General features: G+C 39.9%; 1 protein-coding gene across 1 annotated transcript; it reads right to left on the bottom strand.

The window, feature by feature from the left end:
• Positions 1-463: 463 nt before the first annotated feature.
• Positions 464-14,550, bottom strand: LOC137123357 (NLR family CARD domain-containing protein 3-like). Its single transcript, XM_067496953.1, has 10 exons — positions 13,948-14,550; positions 10,453-10,735; positions 9,374-9,488; positions 7,160-7,235; positions 6,849-7,077; positions 3,139-4,924; positions 2,704-2,877; positions 2,311-2,484; positions 1,707-1,750; positions 464-1,542 (listed from the first exon to the last, which is right to left on the bottom strand). The coding sequence occupies exons 2-10, from the start codon at positions 10,724-10,726 to the stop codon at positions 1,046-1,048; spliced, it is 3,369 nt and encodes a 1,122-aa protein (XP_067353054.1). The 5' UTR covers positions 10,727-10,735; positions 13,948-14,550; the 3' UTR covers positions 464-1,045.
• Positions 14,551-15,122: the final 572 nt, after the last annotated feature.

The following is a 15,122-nucleotide window of genomic DNA, read 5'->3' as shown; positions in this document are numbered from 1 at the left end:
CAGAAAAGCAAATAACTGCAGAATAAGCCCCCAGCAGAAAGTCCTTACACTGCAACTTGCCTCTGGTGTTTGCTGCAGAGCTTTTAACAATGGAAGAGACGATTACTAATAGTCGACAAAGCGTAATCAGCTGATGATGTTTTACTATACAGTGGTGTTTGAACCTTTAGAATTTCTCTGTTTCTGTATGAAAATAATCCGATTAAACATGTTTAGATTTTCATGGAAGACCAAAAACTAAACGGAGAGAAACCGATTAAATTATACCAGGCCAAAAAAACAAATAAATAAAATAAAATAAAGATCCTGGTCCTCCTGGATACGTGTCAAAGTGTCTATGGCCAAGACATTGAACCCCAAAGTCGCTGTGTGTAAAAGCATCTGCTAAATGACTAACCGTAATTGTAAATAAGCCCTCAGAATCAGGAAAATTAACACGATACACTCTCACTTTAACTACAAGCTAAACACTTTATTTGTCAGATGTAGGAGTGAACAGCAAAGCATTAAATTGTATCAAATGGCAAAAATTGAGAAATACAGAAATAATCAAAAAGATATTTACATTCTTCTAGGGGCCTTGTGGCTCAGTGGTAGAGTAGAGAATCCCACCCCTACAAGGTGTGACCTCGCACCCAAGCGTGAATATAATGGAAGGGTTGCAGCGTAAAAACTCGGGTCAAATGAGTTGCGCTGGGGCGACCCCTGAAGGGACAAGCCGAAAGCTGTTGATCTTTGACCTATTCTGGCTAATGATCAACTCACAACCTGATGAGGGTTAATATTTTCAATTCTAATCTGTCTGCTGTCATCTCAGGTCCTAGAGAAACAGCTCGGTTAGTCGATGAGTATCTCAGGTTGTCCTGTAGTTGAATTTATTGTAATTCCTCTTGGGTGGGTTTTGGTCAAGGCTGATTCTAATTTGGACCTTTAATTTAGGAGGGATGTCTTTAGACCTAGTTTGTTTTCTGTTGTAGGATATGTGGAAACAGTGTGTGTCTTGGTCAGTAGGCAGTATTTCTCCTCACAGGAGGAAACTTTTCAGCTACAGTGAACACAGAGACACAGAGGAACCAGACGACCCAAACCCAAATCCAGCATACAGAAGTCCAGTGAATGTTGTGTTGAAGCTGTGGAGGTGGATCAGTTTGTCAGATGAGACTCTGTAGAAGGACAGAATGCCAGCAGGACAGTCCACATACACTGCTACTCTGTTATAGACAGAGGAGGATGAGAAGCAAGGGATGAATGATTCTGTGGTATTGTGACAGACGTAGTAACCATCATAAGAGCAGGTCAGACTCCAGGTCTGATGATGAAGATAATGTGTTACAGATACAAAAACATCTCCTTTCCACTCGAACTCCCAGTAACAGCGACCAGTCAGACCATTGGTACAAGTCAGTTCACACCAGTCATCAAATATGACTGGATGATCCAGATCTGCATGGGCCCCTGCCACTGCTGTCACCATTCTGTTGTTGTTGGACAGTCTAAGGAATTCATTTTCTGAGTTTGAGTCCAGAGTGAGTTTACAGGCCCCTGAAAGGACAACACACAACAAAACACACCTGATGGTTTTTGGTTCCACATTAACTAACTGAATGGTGTAAAAAATTAAAAGATTAATATTTTTTAATGGTTCAAAAACACAGGGTTTTGATTTAAACCCCTTCAATCATGAATCCAAGTGGATACACACTTACACTTCCTTAGCTCAGGTTTCAGTGTCTTCGCTTCATTATTCATCCTTGAAGAAAGGCAAAGTTAGATTAAACCTTCAGAAGCTTCCTTATAAATGATTTTTATAAAAATTCCCTCAGATCAACCCTGATGACAAATGAGCCATGCTTATAAAACCCATTATTAGACAGACTTTAATTTTATGTTAAATATTCACAATTAAACACTAAATATAAAACAAAAGGTCAGACATAAATAATCATTCCCAAGTGGAATATATGATCAATTTCTATGGTCTGGAATGAAGCTGAATTAAAATTGTTTTTTTAACTAAACCTCCACCTGCCATTCAAGGTCATGTATTGTGAACAAAAGCTTCAGAACAGCTACAAAATTCATCCTGACGTGGGACAGTTTTTTTAGCTGCCTGAGGTCAGAAAAGAAGTTGGAATGTCTCTATACTTTTGCATAATTAAACATAAATTAACACTATAATTCAGCATTACTATGAAAAGTAACACTATTACATAACATGTTGCCAAAGTAACGTTCATCCCCAACAGTGTCAGTTACTGTCACTGCTGTTATCAGTTGTTCTCTGTGTGAGCTTTTGTCAACTGTTGATACCTGACAATGTCCAATCTGAAGTGTGACTGCTCCAGTCCAGCAGACAGCAGCTTCACCTCAGACTCTACTTGATGATTGTCGCTCAGGTCCACCCCCTTTAAATGGGAGGGGTTGGATTGCAGAGCTGGAGCCAAAGAAGCACAGCCTTCCTCTGCGATTAGACAGTTTGACAGTCTGCAAACAAACACATACACTTTGAATATGGGTAATTTCTACACATTACAAGACATTTTATTTAGAACTACATTACTACGTTATAAATTTACAAACAGAAAAGTGGATGGAGAAGTGTTTAATTAAACATAATAGAAATATTCACTTATTTATGTGAAAACAGTAGGAAAAGCTGTGACACAGGTTTTAAAATCCATAGCAACATCTCTTGATCATAACCTGAGTGTCTCTGGTCTGCAGTCTGGACTCTCTAGTTCAGCAGACGGTAGCTTCATTTCTGAATCCTGTAGGTTGTTATTGCTCAGGTGCAGTTCTTTCAGAGTAGAGGGCTGGGAGCTGACATCCGAATGCAAAGCTTCACAGCTTTTCCCTGGCAGATTACAGCCACTAATCCTGAAGTAAAGTTGATGATTAAGAAAGACATTTACACCTGAGGTATGCATAGAATTAAACTGATGTATTCACTAAAAGCCCTTTATTAATAAATTACACAATGACATTTGTAAACATGCTTTGCTCTTTAGCAAGGGCTAGATTTTAAGAGATCTTTCTCTATGGAAATATTAATGTGGAGCTCTGCAAGACAACAGATATTTTTTTCTGTTAATCCAACCATTTTACAAAATCAGTATCTGCACTTATCTGTACACCTACAGAGCTTTGTTGGAGGTTTTAACCACTGGCAGCAGACTCAGAAGAGCCTCCTCTGAAGCAAAGTATCTCTTCACTCCAAACACATTCATATCTTTTTTTGATGACATTAAGATGAAGACCAGAGCTGACTGCTGAGCAGGAGTCAGTTCATCTGTGGAGAGATTTCTCAGGTACTGTTGAACCTCATCCAACAGGGAACAGTCATTTAGTTCATTCAGACAGTGGAACAGATTGATGCTTCTCTCTGGAGACAGCTTCCCGTTGATCTTCTTTTTGATGTAGTCAACTATTTCCCGATTGGTCTTTGAGCTATTCACTTTGTGTGACACCAGCCCTTGTAGGAGAGTCTGATTGGTCTGCCAAAAAAGGCCCATAAAGAAGCGGAGGAACAAGTCCAGGTGTCCATTTGGACTCTGTAAGGCCTTATCCACAGCAGTCTCATAGAAATATGTTGCTTCAGATGTGTTTTTGAACAGTTTAGACAAAATGGATGGGTTTTTTTCAGATAGGAGATTGACACCAGAGTTCATGTATGTCAAATGGACATGAAGAGCAGCCAGAAACTCCTGAACACTCTCATGGATGAAGGAGAACATTTTGTCTTGGTACAGTCCTCTCTCCTCTATAAAGATCTGTGTCAACACTCCTGAGTACACTGAGCTTGTCCTAAAATCAATGCCACACTCTGTCAGGTCTGATTCATAGAAGATGACATTTCTTTTCTGCAGCTGCTCAAAAGCCAGTTTTCCTAGAGACTCAATCATCTTCCTGCTCTCTAGACTCCAGTGTGAATCTGTCTCAGGTCCTCCATCATACTTGATGTTCTTTAGTTTGGACTGAACCACTAGGAAGTGAATGTACATCTCAGTCAGGGTCTTGGGCAGCTCTCCTCCCTCTCTGGTTTTCAACAATTTCTCCAAAACTGTACCAGTGATCCAGCAGAAGACTGGAATATTGCACATGATGTAGAGGCTTCGTGATGTCTCGATGTGGGAGATGATTCTGCTGGCTTTTTTCTTTCTGAATCTTTTCCTGAAGTACTCCTCCTTATTTGTGTCACTGAACCCTCTGACCTCTGTCACCATGTCAATACACTCAGGAGGGATCTGATTGGCTGCTGCAGGTTGTGTGGTTATCCAGAGGCGAGCAGAGGGAAACAGGTTCCCCCTGATGAGGTTTGTCAGCAGCACATCCACTGAGGTGGACTCTGTAACATCAGTCAGGATCTCATTGTTGTGAAAGTCCAGAGGAAGTTGACACTCATCCAGACCATCAAAGATGAACACAACCTGAAAATCTTCAAACCTGCTGATTTCTTTGGTTTCAGTAAAGAAGTGATGGATAAGTCCCAAAAAGCTGAACCGTTTCTTTTTCAGCATATTAAGCTCCCTGAAAGTGAATGGAAATATGAACTGTATGTCCTGGTTGGTTTTGTCTTCAGCCCAGTCCAGAGTGAACTTCTGTGTCAAGACTGTTTTCCCAACCCCAGCTACTCCTTTTGTCATTACTGTTCTGATTTTTTGCTTTCTTCCAAGTGAGGCTTTAATGATGTCTTCACATCTGATTGTCATTTTTGTTGTGTCTGGTTTCCTGGATGCTGCTTCCATCTGCCTGACATCATGTTCACCACTGACCTCTACAGTCCCTCCGACTGTGATATAAAGTTCTGTGTAGAACTGATTTAGAGTGGTTGGTTTTCTTGTTTTAGAAATCCCCCAACACACATACTGAAACTTCTTTTTTATTTTAGATTTGAGTTGATGTCGACAAACTGGAGCAACTATTTCTAAATGAAGAGAAAACAAATCAAATGGTTATGATAAATCTGTACATTTCCATTTTATGATGACACTTAGCTATATTTATCTATGAAACCAGACGAGACAAAACAATCAGTCACGTCAAGCGTGTGTAACAGGTTTGGATAAGGGTTTTAAAATCTTAGTATTGGTCAGTGGCACTGTGTTATTTATTGGATGTGTTTGACTTTTCTTTTCTTTGTTTGCGTGTCTTTTTTTATAGCTTGTATTTATTTTTATGGTTTTATTCATGCTTTTATTGTGTATTTATACAACTGCAGTAATTGACTTTGGATTGCAAACACCTGTGAAGAAAGGGGATCCACCCCTTCTGATTGAATTACACCTGGAAGACACTATTTTTAAGTGCCGAAGTACTGGGGAGTAGGAGGACAAGATGTAAAGTTGTAGAGTTGAAAGACAACGGGGAGATAAGTCCAGAGAAAAAGCAAACTAGAGGGCAGATGTAATGAGATCATGAAGTGGGGAGCATAGGGAACATAATATGGTCAAAACAGCTGTGATGTGCATGTGGGAGACCATGTATCTGATGATGGATTGATGGTGACGGGTTGGGAAACGAGCAACTGATGCAGCGGACCAGGGGGTCTCATTTGCATGACAGTGGGCAGTTTAGGTTTAGCTGGTATTGTAAAGAACACTCCCCCCCCCCCAACACTTTACAGTCACTGGTCTCTTTCAGATTACAACGTCTGCACAAGACGTCGTCCACCTGAGAGTCACCCTATGTTCCTGCCTCTTCTGGAAGAAAGTGTTCACTACAGCCATTTCCATCCTCTTTGCAAAGTCTACCACCATCTGTCCTTCTGTGTTCCTGTCCTGAAGACCAAACCTGCCCATCACATTCTCATCACCTCTGTTCCCTTCACCTACATGTCCATTGAAATCTGCACCAATCACCACTCTCTCACCTCTGGAGATGCTCTGCATCACTTCATTTAACTCACTCCAGAATTTTTCCTTCTCTTCTAACTCACATCCTACCTGTGGGGCATAACCACTAACAACATTGAACATCACGTCTTCAATTTCCAGCTTCAGACTTATCAACCTGTCTGATACTCTTTTCACCTCTAGAACATTCCTCACAAACTCCTCTTTCAGTATAACTCCTACTCCATTTCTCTTCCTATCTGACATGGTAGAACAACTTGAACCCTGGTCCTAAGCTTCTAGCCTTGCTACCTTTCCACCTGGTCTCCTGGACACACAGTATGTCCAACTTCCTTCTCTGCATCATGTCAATCAACTCTCTATCCTTCCCTGTCATAGTCCCAACATTCTACTGTTAGTCCTACATTCTTAGCTTTCCTCTTCGCTCTCTGCCTACGAACACACCTTCCTCCTCTCCTTCTTTGAGCAACAGTAACCCAATGTCCACCGCCTCCCTGTAGGTCAACAGTACCATTGGCAGTTGTTGTTAACCCGGGCACCGACAGATCCATTATGGAAATCCGATTCTTTGTGGAAGTCATGATTTGCATGTTTAATTTGTCATGGGTTTTACATCGGATGCCCTTCCTGACACAACCCTCTGCACTTAACCAGACTTGGGACTGGCTTAAGAGGACACATATGTCTCCTCCTCTTCTTCTTCTTTCCTTTTGGCTGTTCTCTTTCAGGGGTTGCCACAGCAAATTATGTGCCTCCATCAAACCCTGTCCTCTGCATCCTCTTCTCTCACACCAACTAACTTCATGTCCTCTCTCACTACATCCATAATTCTCCTCTTTGGTCTTCCTTAAGAAGACACATATGTATATACATATATATATACATACATATATATATACATATATATACATATATATATATATATATATATATATATATATATATATATATATATATAGTGAAAACTTCAGAAATGTATTCAGAATATCCTCTTACTGCTCTGAAGATGGTAAGCCAGCTCCTCCTGCTTCATTTTCCTCAGGAAGCACAGTGTGATCTTCAGAAATGCATCTCTGCTGGTCTTCCTCTGCTCCTCTTCCTCAGCATCAATGACCCCATTATCATCACTACGCATTTTTGAGGATTCTGGATAATCTGCTTTCAGAACGCTTTGGATCCTTCTCAACTCGGTCTTCATAAAAAGGTCAATGGTCTCCTCAAGATACTGGAAAATCATAAGACCTAAAATATTAATTTATGTGTTTAATTATATTGGAGTCAATTAAAACTAGTCGAAACTTACGTACCATAAATATAGAGTCCATGTCTGTTGGATGCTGCTGGATAGGCTGATCACTTTGAACCTTTGGTTGTTGCTGAACTCTGGTGAGAAAACTGAAGGTGTAATGTCAAATCACACATTGACACATATTACTTTTCATGGACTGGTCAATGGTATTAAAGATGCCATCACCATGCATACATTTCTTTAATGGAAAAAATAAACGTGATCACAACATTTACAAATTTGGCAATTCAAAAAAATGCACCAGTGTAAGCAGCAATGACTTGAGTCTATCACAACCTTCCATCTGTAGAGTGATCACTGCTTTTCACAGCCTTGTATTGTGACATTTGTTCCACTGAATGTTTGCACCGTGCAGGCTCAGAAAAGGACATTAACGAACATTCTGGATTTGCCCAGTTTAGTGGGCATCATTGATAGGACACATCGGCATCATCACACCATCAGACAATGAAGATATTTATGCCAACAGAGGTTCTACAGCATCAATATTAAAATTGTTTTCAGTGCAGACTACATGTTTTTGAATGTGTTTGCAAAATTGCCATGTCATGCCAACATCCTGAGACTGTTCTATTACTGTATGCGCAAGACAGTTACCACTTGTTCGAGCACAGAAGTTATCAATGCAAACCATGGCTTGTCACTTACCTCCCTTCAGACCAGGACCCACACGTAAATTACAACAGTTAGCCTACTCGTGAAGGGTAACAAATTTGTTGTGGTAATTTGACCATTTGCTTTGAATAACCTACACTGTTCAAGATTACTTGCATTATCGTCAGTTGCGTTGACTTACATTTAATTCAAATATCTGCACGAACGTCCACAAGAACACGTGGATGGTAGTTTAGCCAACTTAAAAAATGGTGCGGCTGCATCACTGCAAAGTGATGACAGCCTGTAGGGTCCTTCACAACATACACAAAGTCAGTGTAATGACATGACATGTAGCTGTGTTGAACCAAAACACAGCACTGCAGGTGTAACCAACATCAGAGAGATGTATAAAGACACAAATGCATTCAGCTTCTCTTTGTCATTCGTTTTATTTTTTAAAAGTTCAATTTTTAGTTTGTAGTACTCCTCCTTTAAACAGAGGATTTTTTTTTGTGCTGTCTCAGGACGTCCATCTTGGTCTCCAGTTTTCTGTCCAGCAGGGAGGGCGTGACACCAGCAAAGCGTGACAGACCTGTCCTACCTGTCTGTGTGTTCTATTAGATCACTGATGCTCATTTCTGACAGTCCAAGGATGTTAAACACAGTCTCTTCTACTTGATACATGTGTTTAGCAGGTGCTCCCCCTCCTAACAAACAGTCCAGCATGTGGGCACATATAATTTTAGATTTAAGTGAACTTTGCCACTAGTTGTAAGCAGTTTAGCACTCACCTGAAGAATGCGTGAAGAATCCTGTTTATGTTCTGCAATCTCCTCACAGACTGCAACACACCACTGCTTTTCACACTCCTCACTGGTTCGCACAACCAGAGGGAATGAGGCGGTAATGTGCTGTGCTACGTTCTCCAACGCTGAATCTTCCGTTCTTTCATGCTCATTGAATAATTTAACTAATAGTTGAATTGTCCCTGTGTCCAAACAATGCCGCAATTTAAATAGACTGGTCAGTGATCACATTCATTGATGAAAGGTGTGCAGTTTTCTCCTTATTGTCAAACAGATTCAGTGTTTTAAAATGAATTAACACAGGCGAACGACAGAAATCAGTGTGTGTAAGCCTGTGTTTTATGCATAATGTATGGCTCATTGTACACTCACTGCCATTTATTAGGTACAACTGTACAATCTAATGAAACCCTGAAGTGCATTTTAGTGACAGGTGGTTCTAATGTTTACAAGATAGGACAGGAGATATACTCAACTAGTAAGTACTGTTTGAAATGTGTTTGTTGGTTTCAGAGGTAGCTGAGTTTCTGTCATTTTTCTTGAGTCTACTGATTTAGTCTGTTTCTTTTTAATAGTTAAAAACTGTAGGTAGAAAGTTTTGCTCTTCAGTGGTGATGCTGCCACCCACTCGCTACGTTTTAAGCTACAAGCCTGTTAACAGTGTGATATGCTCAGAAAGTGGAAAACTGTGTTCTTTAAAACGGCCGACATGTGAGAAATGTTCCTCAAAAACAACACTGTAAAAACGTATACAGAACATGATGCAGTGTTAGAGGAGGTTTCCTACAGCTGGAACCATGTTGACTTACTGATCCTCTGAAGGAAGTTGTCTAATCTCTAAAGATGGTTCGTTGGACTGGAGACTCGTACCAGACACACAGGTCCGGGGTTCAGGTACGGGAGAGTCTGGTCTCTGCCGCAGTTCTGAGAAAAAATAGTATGAGCATTTCAGAGGAAGTAGCTTGTGATGTTGCTGAGCTGTACTTTACTATACTGGTGTTTCTATTATTTTGTCCACCTCATTTGGGGATTTTCTCTGTTTCCTGTGAAATAACTTTCACACTGATTAGTAACAGAGCAGTAAGCAACACAACCCTGGTTTTCTGTGAAATACCGCACAAACCTGTAGAACCCTATGCTGCTGTAGACCAACAACCATGACTCCTCTCACACATTCACACCAAGGTTTGAGTGAAAGAGAAAGAGAAAACAAAAAGAAAGGTATGAAGACGTGGCATTTTTCCTAAAGGTATAAATATGATGTGCATCAACATCAAGAACAATAAAAATTCAAAGAAGGAGAAAACAGCAGAGCACTGACCTGATTATCAGTTAACATCTGTGGAGCCTTTGCAGGCTCGAGCAGTGAAGCCCGACATTTAAAAGATTAAAGTTAATAATCAAAGTAAAAGCCAAAAAGCCTGAAATTATTCAATTTCGCTGTCAATTTTAAGGAGTTCTCTATTTTATTTCTCTGATTTATACACTATCCCTCCGACCAACAAATGGGATAATATAAGTTTGAATTACTACACGAACAAACACCCTTTAGAGTATGAGAGCAAAAAGTCACTACACCAAAATGTTTTCATACTCTCCTCTAATCGTGACAACTAACCATTACTGTTACAAACTCAAGACCAGCTTTGTGCCCTATAGAAAGTTGAGTTGCTTATTAACACTGTGAGAACTCTCCAAGGACAGCGTAACACAAAACCCAGGAGTCATGAACAGAAAACCTGGGTAACTGAAGTCAGGACAGTGAAGCCCAACAGGTGCAGAGCTGATTTAATGGCTGCGTGATTATACAGCTCCAGTAAACCTAGAAGCAAAAAGCAGCTTGTTTGTCCTCTCAGATCGACTAACTGCTCTTCTTCCTGTTACTTACCTTCTGATCCTGACCGGTCGTCACACAGACTCCGCACCAAATTATCCCTGTTCATTATCTTTAAAATCTTCACAGCCACCTCCACAGCACCAGGGAGTGTGTACATGTCCACCATCATATCGACGGTGTCCCTCCTTTTAGCATCCTTCAGCTTCTCCTCTGGGATGACTGCAAAGCCTTCCATGGTGTCATCCTGCTGCAGGTGCCATTTAAAGTCGAGGAAATCATCTTTCCTCAAATCTCTGAGCATGCTCATAACATCCTCTGAAGACATAGTGACTCCCTGTAAAAATCAGAGAAAACTGTCAGCCTGAAAGCACTAATGGATTAGAAAGAGCCAGAAAGTCTGAGGACTCAAGTTCTTCTTCTTTTCCTTTCAGTTGTTCCGTTTCAGGGGTCGCCACAGCGAATCATCAACCAACAGTAGCCCAATTTTTTTATTTTTTATTTTATTCACCACAATAAAATAACAACAAAAAACTGTTCAAATCAAACAATACAAAACCTAACAGCATAACAACAGTGTGAGATACGACAAAAAGACAAGGCGTGTTACTTATGTACAGTGTATGTTTGCTTGTGATGGTGCATCGGCATTAGAGGATTGAGGACGGGTAGTGAGGATGAGCAGAAAGGGTTGAATCATAAGAGAAACAGTTGGGATGGCGATGGGAAAGTAGTATACATACTAAGGATACAGACATGTTCTAATCATATATAGTATAATAATTATTTATGATAACATGAGAAAACTGATATTACATTCACATAAATACCACCACTAATAAGAATAAGAATTACTATAATCCTAATCAATTACAACTGCTAATAATAATAATGATGGATATTAATAGGAGTGATGGTATTTATTCAGGAAAAAAAAGGATAAAAAGAAAAATGATCATGACTAATCTAATTTTTTGTTCTACAAATAGGTTCCAAGCTTCATTGAAGTTTGCTGTATTGTTTTTGTATGTAGATGATGTTTTCTCTGTGGTTATGTTTTGTGTGACAAGATTTGTCCAGTAACTGATATGTCGTGATCTTTTAGATTTCCAGTTTTAGGAAATTATTTTCTTGGTGATTGTTAAAGAGATGAGTACTGGGTTTTTATATTTAACTTGAAGATGATCAATTCTGAGATGATTCCAAGTAAACAGAGGGATGGAGATGAGTGTCTCTGTCACCGCTACCCAGAAAGAATTCACAGGGTTACAGACCCAAGTGGTGTGGAAGTAATAGTCTGTGCTACCTGAGGTGCATTGTGAGCAGGTATCTGTGTTGGTTTTAAACAGTTTGCCCATTTTCACATTTTCTTTGAGCGATGTGAGTTCTGTGAATGGTCTTGTATTTTATAAGTTGTACATTTGTGTTGCTAGTCACGGAGAAGGTGTTGTTACAGATTTCCATCCAAAAGTCAGAGTAGGATATTTTTTGCATTTTTCTTTTGGGACTGTTATTATATAGTCTTTGTTTGATATAATGTTATAGAGTTTAGACAACAGTTTCTTTGACCTTGTGATTTTTATTATGACGTCAGTTGGTGTAGTAATTATAGTAGTTATATTTATTCTTGGTTTAATTATGAGTTTTAATTTAACTCTTTTTCCCCAACTCCATACTTTTCCATTAATGTCTCAAATGATAGAAAGTGGTTATTCTCAAATAGGTGGTGAGGGTGAATGATTCCTTTGTGCTGCCATGCTGGAAAGTAAATTGAAAGTCTGGGTTGTGCCATATTGGGGTATGTTTACAGGGTGCTAGTGTTGATCTTGTGAGCTTTCAACCAGGCTGTCACAATTGAAGAGATGGTTATTGTCTTAAAATTATTCGGTTTTTTGACTGATTGTGGCATAAAACCAAGATCTGAAACTGACATGGGTTTACATTGATTCTGTTCTAGGTCTATCCATGAGTTGTTGTAATTATCCTTTTGAATCCATTTGACTAGGTATTGCAGTTGTGTTGCTAGGAAGTAGTGTTGGAAATTAGGTGCTTCAAGGCTGTTGACAGTGAGATTCTAGGTTTCTTGTTTTTCCAGTAAAAGTGAGATGTTAGTGAGTCAAGTGATTGGAACTGGTTATCTGTGGGAGCTGTAGGAAGCTTTGAGAACAAATAGTTGATTTGTAGTAAGATTTTCATTTTACTGTAGCGATTGGTCCAATGAATGAAAGTTGAAGGTTCGCCAGCATCTGAGATTGTCTTTTTTCTTTTTTAAAATGTAGTTAAGTTAAAATGTATTATCACTGTAACATTAGCTGGAGCTTGGACAGGGGAGTCTGTTCGTGTCAAAGTCTGACATGTCGACTGATGGAGACAATGAAGGCTTTAGCAGCAGACACATGGTCTGATGGATGTGGGACAGATATTTGAAGGGTTCATGCTGTGGTGCCTTATTTAAAGTGACGTGAGTCAGTGTTTGGTCTGACAGCGGCATGTGGGCTGCCACACAGTGACTTGGGTTCAGAGGAATAGAATGAGACTGTTTGCAAGCACAGCCACAATGTCAAATTTCTCTCCAAAGAACTGGTTCTAATGTTTGGGCCTTCACATTCACTTCTGCAAGTTGTTTTGTTTTGTCTTTGTAAAAGTATTAAATAAAGTTTAATCTCACACATGTGGATCAATTCTAAACCTTTCAGTGCATTCAGAAAGTATTCACACCGCCACTGTACTTTTCAGCTTTCCCCTAAAATGGACCAGTCTCCAAATCTTTGCTTCCGAATAACACCCCTGCATGCTGCCACCCCCCTGCTTACTGTAGGGACGTATCGGGCAGGTGATGAGTGGTGCCTGGTTTCCTCCAGACATGTTTAAAACTAAATAAACACCAAAGGGTCTTTGTTTTATTAGACCAGATAATATAGTTCCTCACATACTGATAGTCCTTCTGGTAGTTTTTTGTAAACTCCAAGCGGGCTTTTGTGTGTTTCGTAGGGGAGGCTTCTGTCTAGATACTCTGCCATAAAGCCCAAATCCGTGGAGGGCGGCAGTGGGAGGCCACTGTCTGTGATCTGTGCTTTGCAATAATCTTGTTTTTGAGCTTCTTTTGACCTCTTGGCTTTCTCTCTGATAAAACCGTGAGGTCTTCTATAGAAAGGTATGTGTCTCTCCAAATTTGTCCATCAGTTTATTTACCACAGCTGGACTCCAGTCAAGGTGTTGAAACAACTGAACAACTATTAAGAGAAATGCGAGGTACCTGAGCTACATTTTAAGTGTTTTCGCAAGGGTCTGAATGTACAAGTGATATTTAAAGTTTTCCTTTTTCATTCAATTGGAAGTATTCAGTTTTCATTTTGTAATTATGGGGTACTGACAGTAGATTAATGAAGAAAAAATTAATTTAAACAATGGTAGTATCATGCTGCAACATAACAAAACTGAAAAAAGTGAAGGGGGTCTGAAAACTTTCCTATGCATTGTAGAATAAAATCCTTTTGAGTAGCAGTCAGTTTGATGATTAAAATAAGGTATGAAGTTTCAAACACTCACACAGAAGCAGGAGCTGCCTTCTCCCTCTCTGAAGTCTTGCTGAGTGTTGATTCTCCTTCAGAATGCGACAGTTGAAGCTGCGGCGTCTTTATGAGCTGCTGTGCAGGACAACGAGCTGAGAAAAACCACATGTGGAGAATGGAAACCTCCCCTGCATTCAAACAGGAAATTTTAGGTTTGAGCTCAGGTTTCCACATCCTGTTACTTTAATTCAGCTCACAGACTCTAAACCCATCAAGTCCACTGCACTGAATCAGGGGAACTCATCTCGAAAAGAGCAGAAAAAAAACGAAAGCTGGACAAATAAAGCTAAAACTGACTGGACAGAGACTATGAGATAAAAATTAGATTTTTAAAAACTGGTTGAACTGATTATTTACTCAAGCGAGACACAACCACCTGGTGGTGTTATTGTTGTTGTGGAGAGGAGTCTGGGGGTACATACAACTGAAACATGAACTGATTTTGACATTTTTTCTGCAGTCAGGAACCCAGTCAATCAAAAAGTCTGGATCAGGACTAGAAAATATTGATTGACAGACAATTTTTCCTTGTCTTCTCTTCCCTGTTGCAGTTGTGCCACTCCTTTATGTTAAATAGACAGTATTTAAGATACGCAATGGGAGAATGGCAAAGCTGTTTGTTCCTGAGTAGAGACCCTCAACTAGAATGATGTCCTCAAACACCTTGGCACTAATGAAAAGAAGAGAACTCAGCACACAAGGGCAGGTTATTTCTTATAACCTGTCCATGATCACTGTTATTAACATGGGTTCAGTGCTGGTGAAGTTAAAACGTATTATCTCTGTAGCATTAGCTGGAACATGGACAGCACAGTCTGCATCAACATCCAACATGCCGGCTGAGAGGAACAGCCTGATGGAGATGATCAAAGTCTCAGCTCAGGCAGACATGTGGTCTGATAGGTAACAAAATGTGGGACAAATATTTAGAGCGATCATGCTGTGGTGGCCTAATTAAAGTGAGGTGAACCAGTGTTTGTTCTGACAGAGGGATGTGGGCTGCCACACAGAGAGTGAGACTGTTTGCAGATACAGCAACACTGTTTGCTAAGATACAATGTTTCAAGTCAGTGTGTTACCTTTAATAATTTATAACATTTCTCTAATCTGTGAAAGAATCTTAACTTTTTTTTGTCTTTAAAGCTTTTAGTT

Source organism: Channa argus, chromosome 3, assembly GCF_033026475.1.
Source record: "Channa argus isolate prfri chromosome 3, Channa argus male v1.0, whole genome shotgun sequence".
NCBI classification, from domain to species: Eukaryota; Metazoa; Chordata; class Actinopteri; order Anabantiformes; family Channidae; genus Channa; species Channa argus.
This window is presented reverse-complemented; position numbering and strand designations above follow the sequence as displayed.

What these genes read in the sequence shown, in the direction of transcription:
- LOC137123357 (XM_067496953.1), bottom strand. Translation starts at nt 10,726, where the DNA reads ATGTCTTCAGAGGATGTTATGAGCATGCTCAGAGATTTGAGGAAAGAT. An exon ending in CAACTTCCTTCAGAGGATCA is followed by an intron (nt 7,236 to 9,373) that starts GTAAGTCAACAT and finishes TTTTCTCACCAG; the next exon opens with AGTTCAGCAACAACCAAAGG. An exon ending in ACATGGACTCTATATTTATG is followed by an intron (nt 7,078 to 7,159) that starts GTACGTAAGTTT and finishes ATGATTTTCCAG; the next exon opens with TATCTTGAGGAGACCATTGA.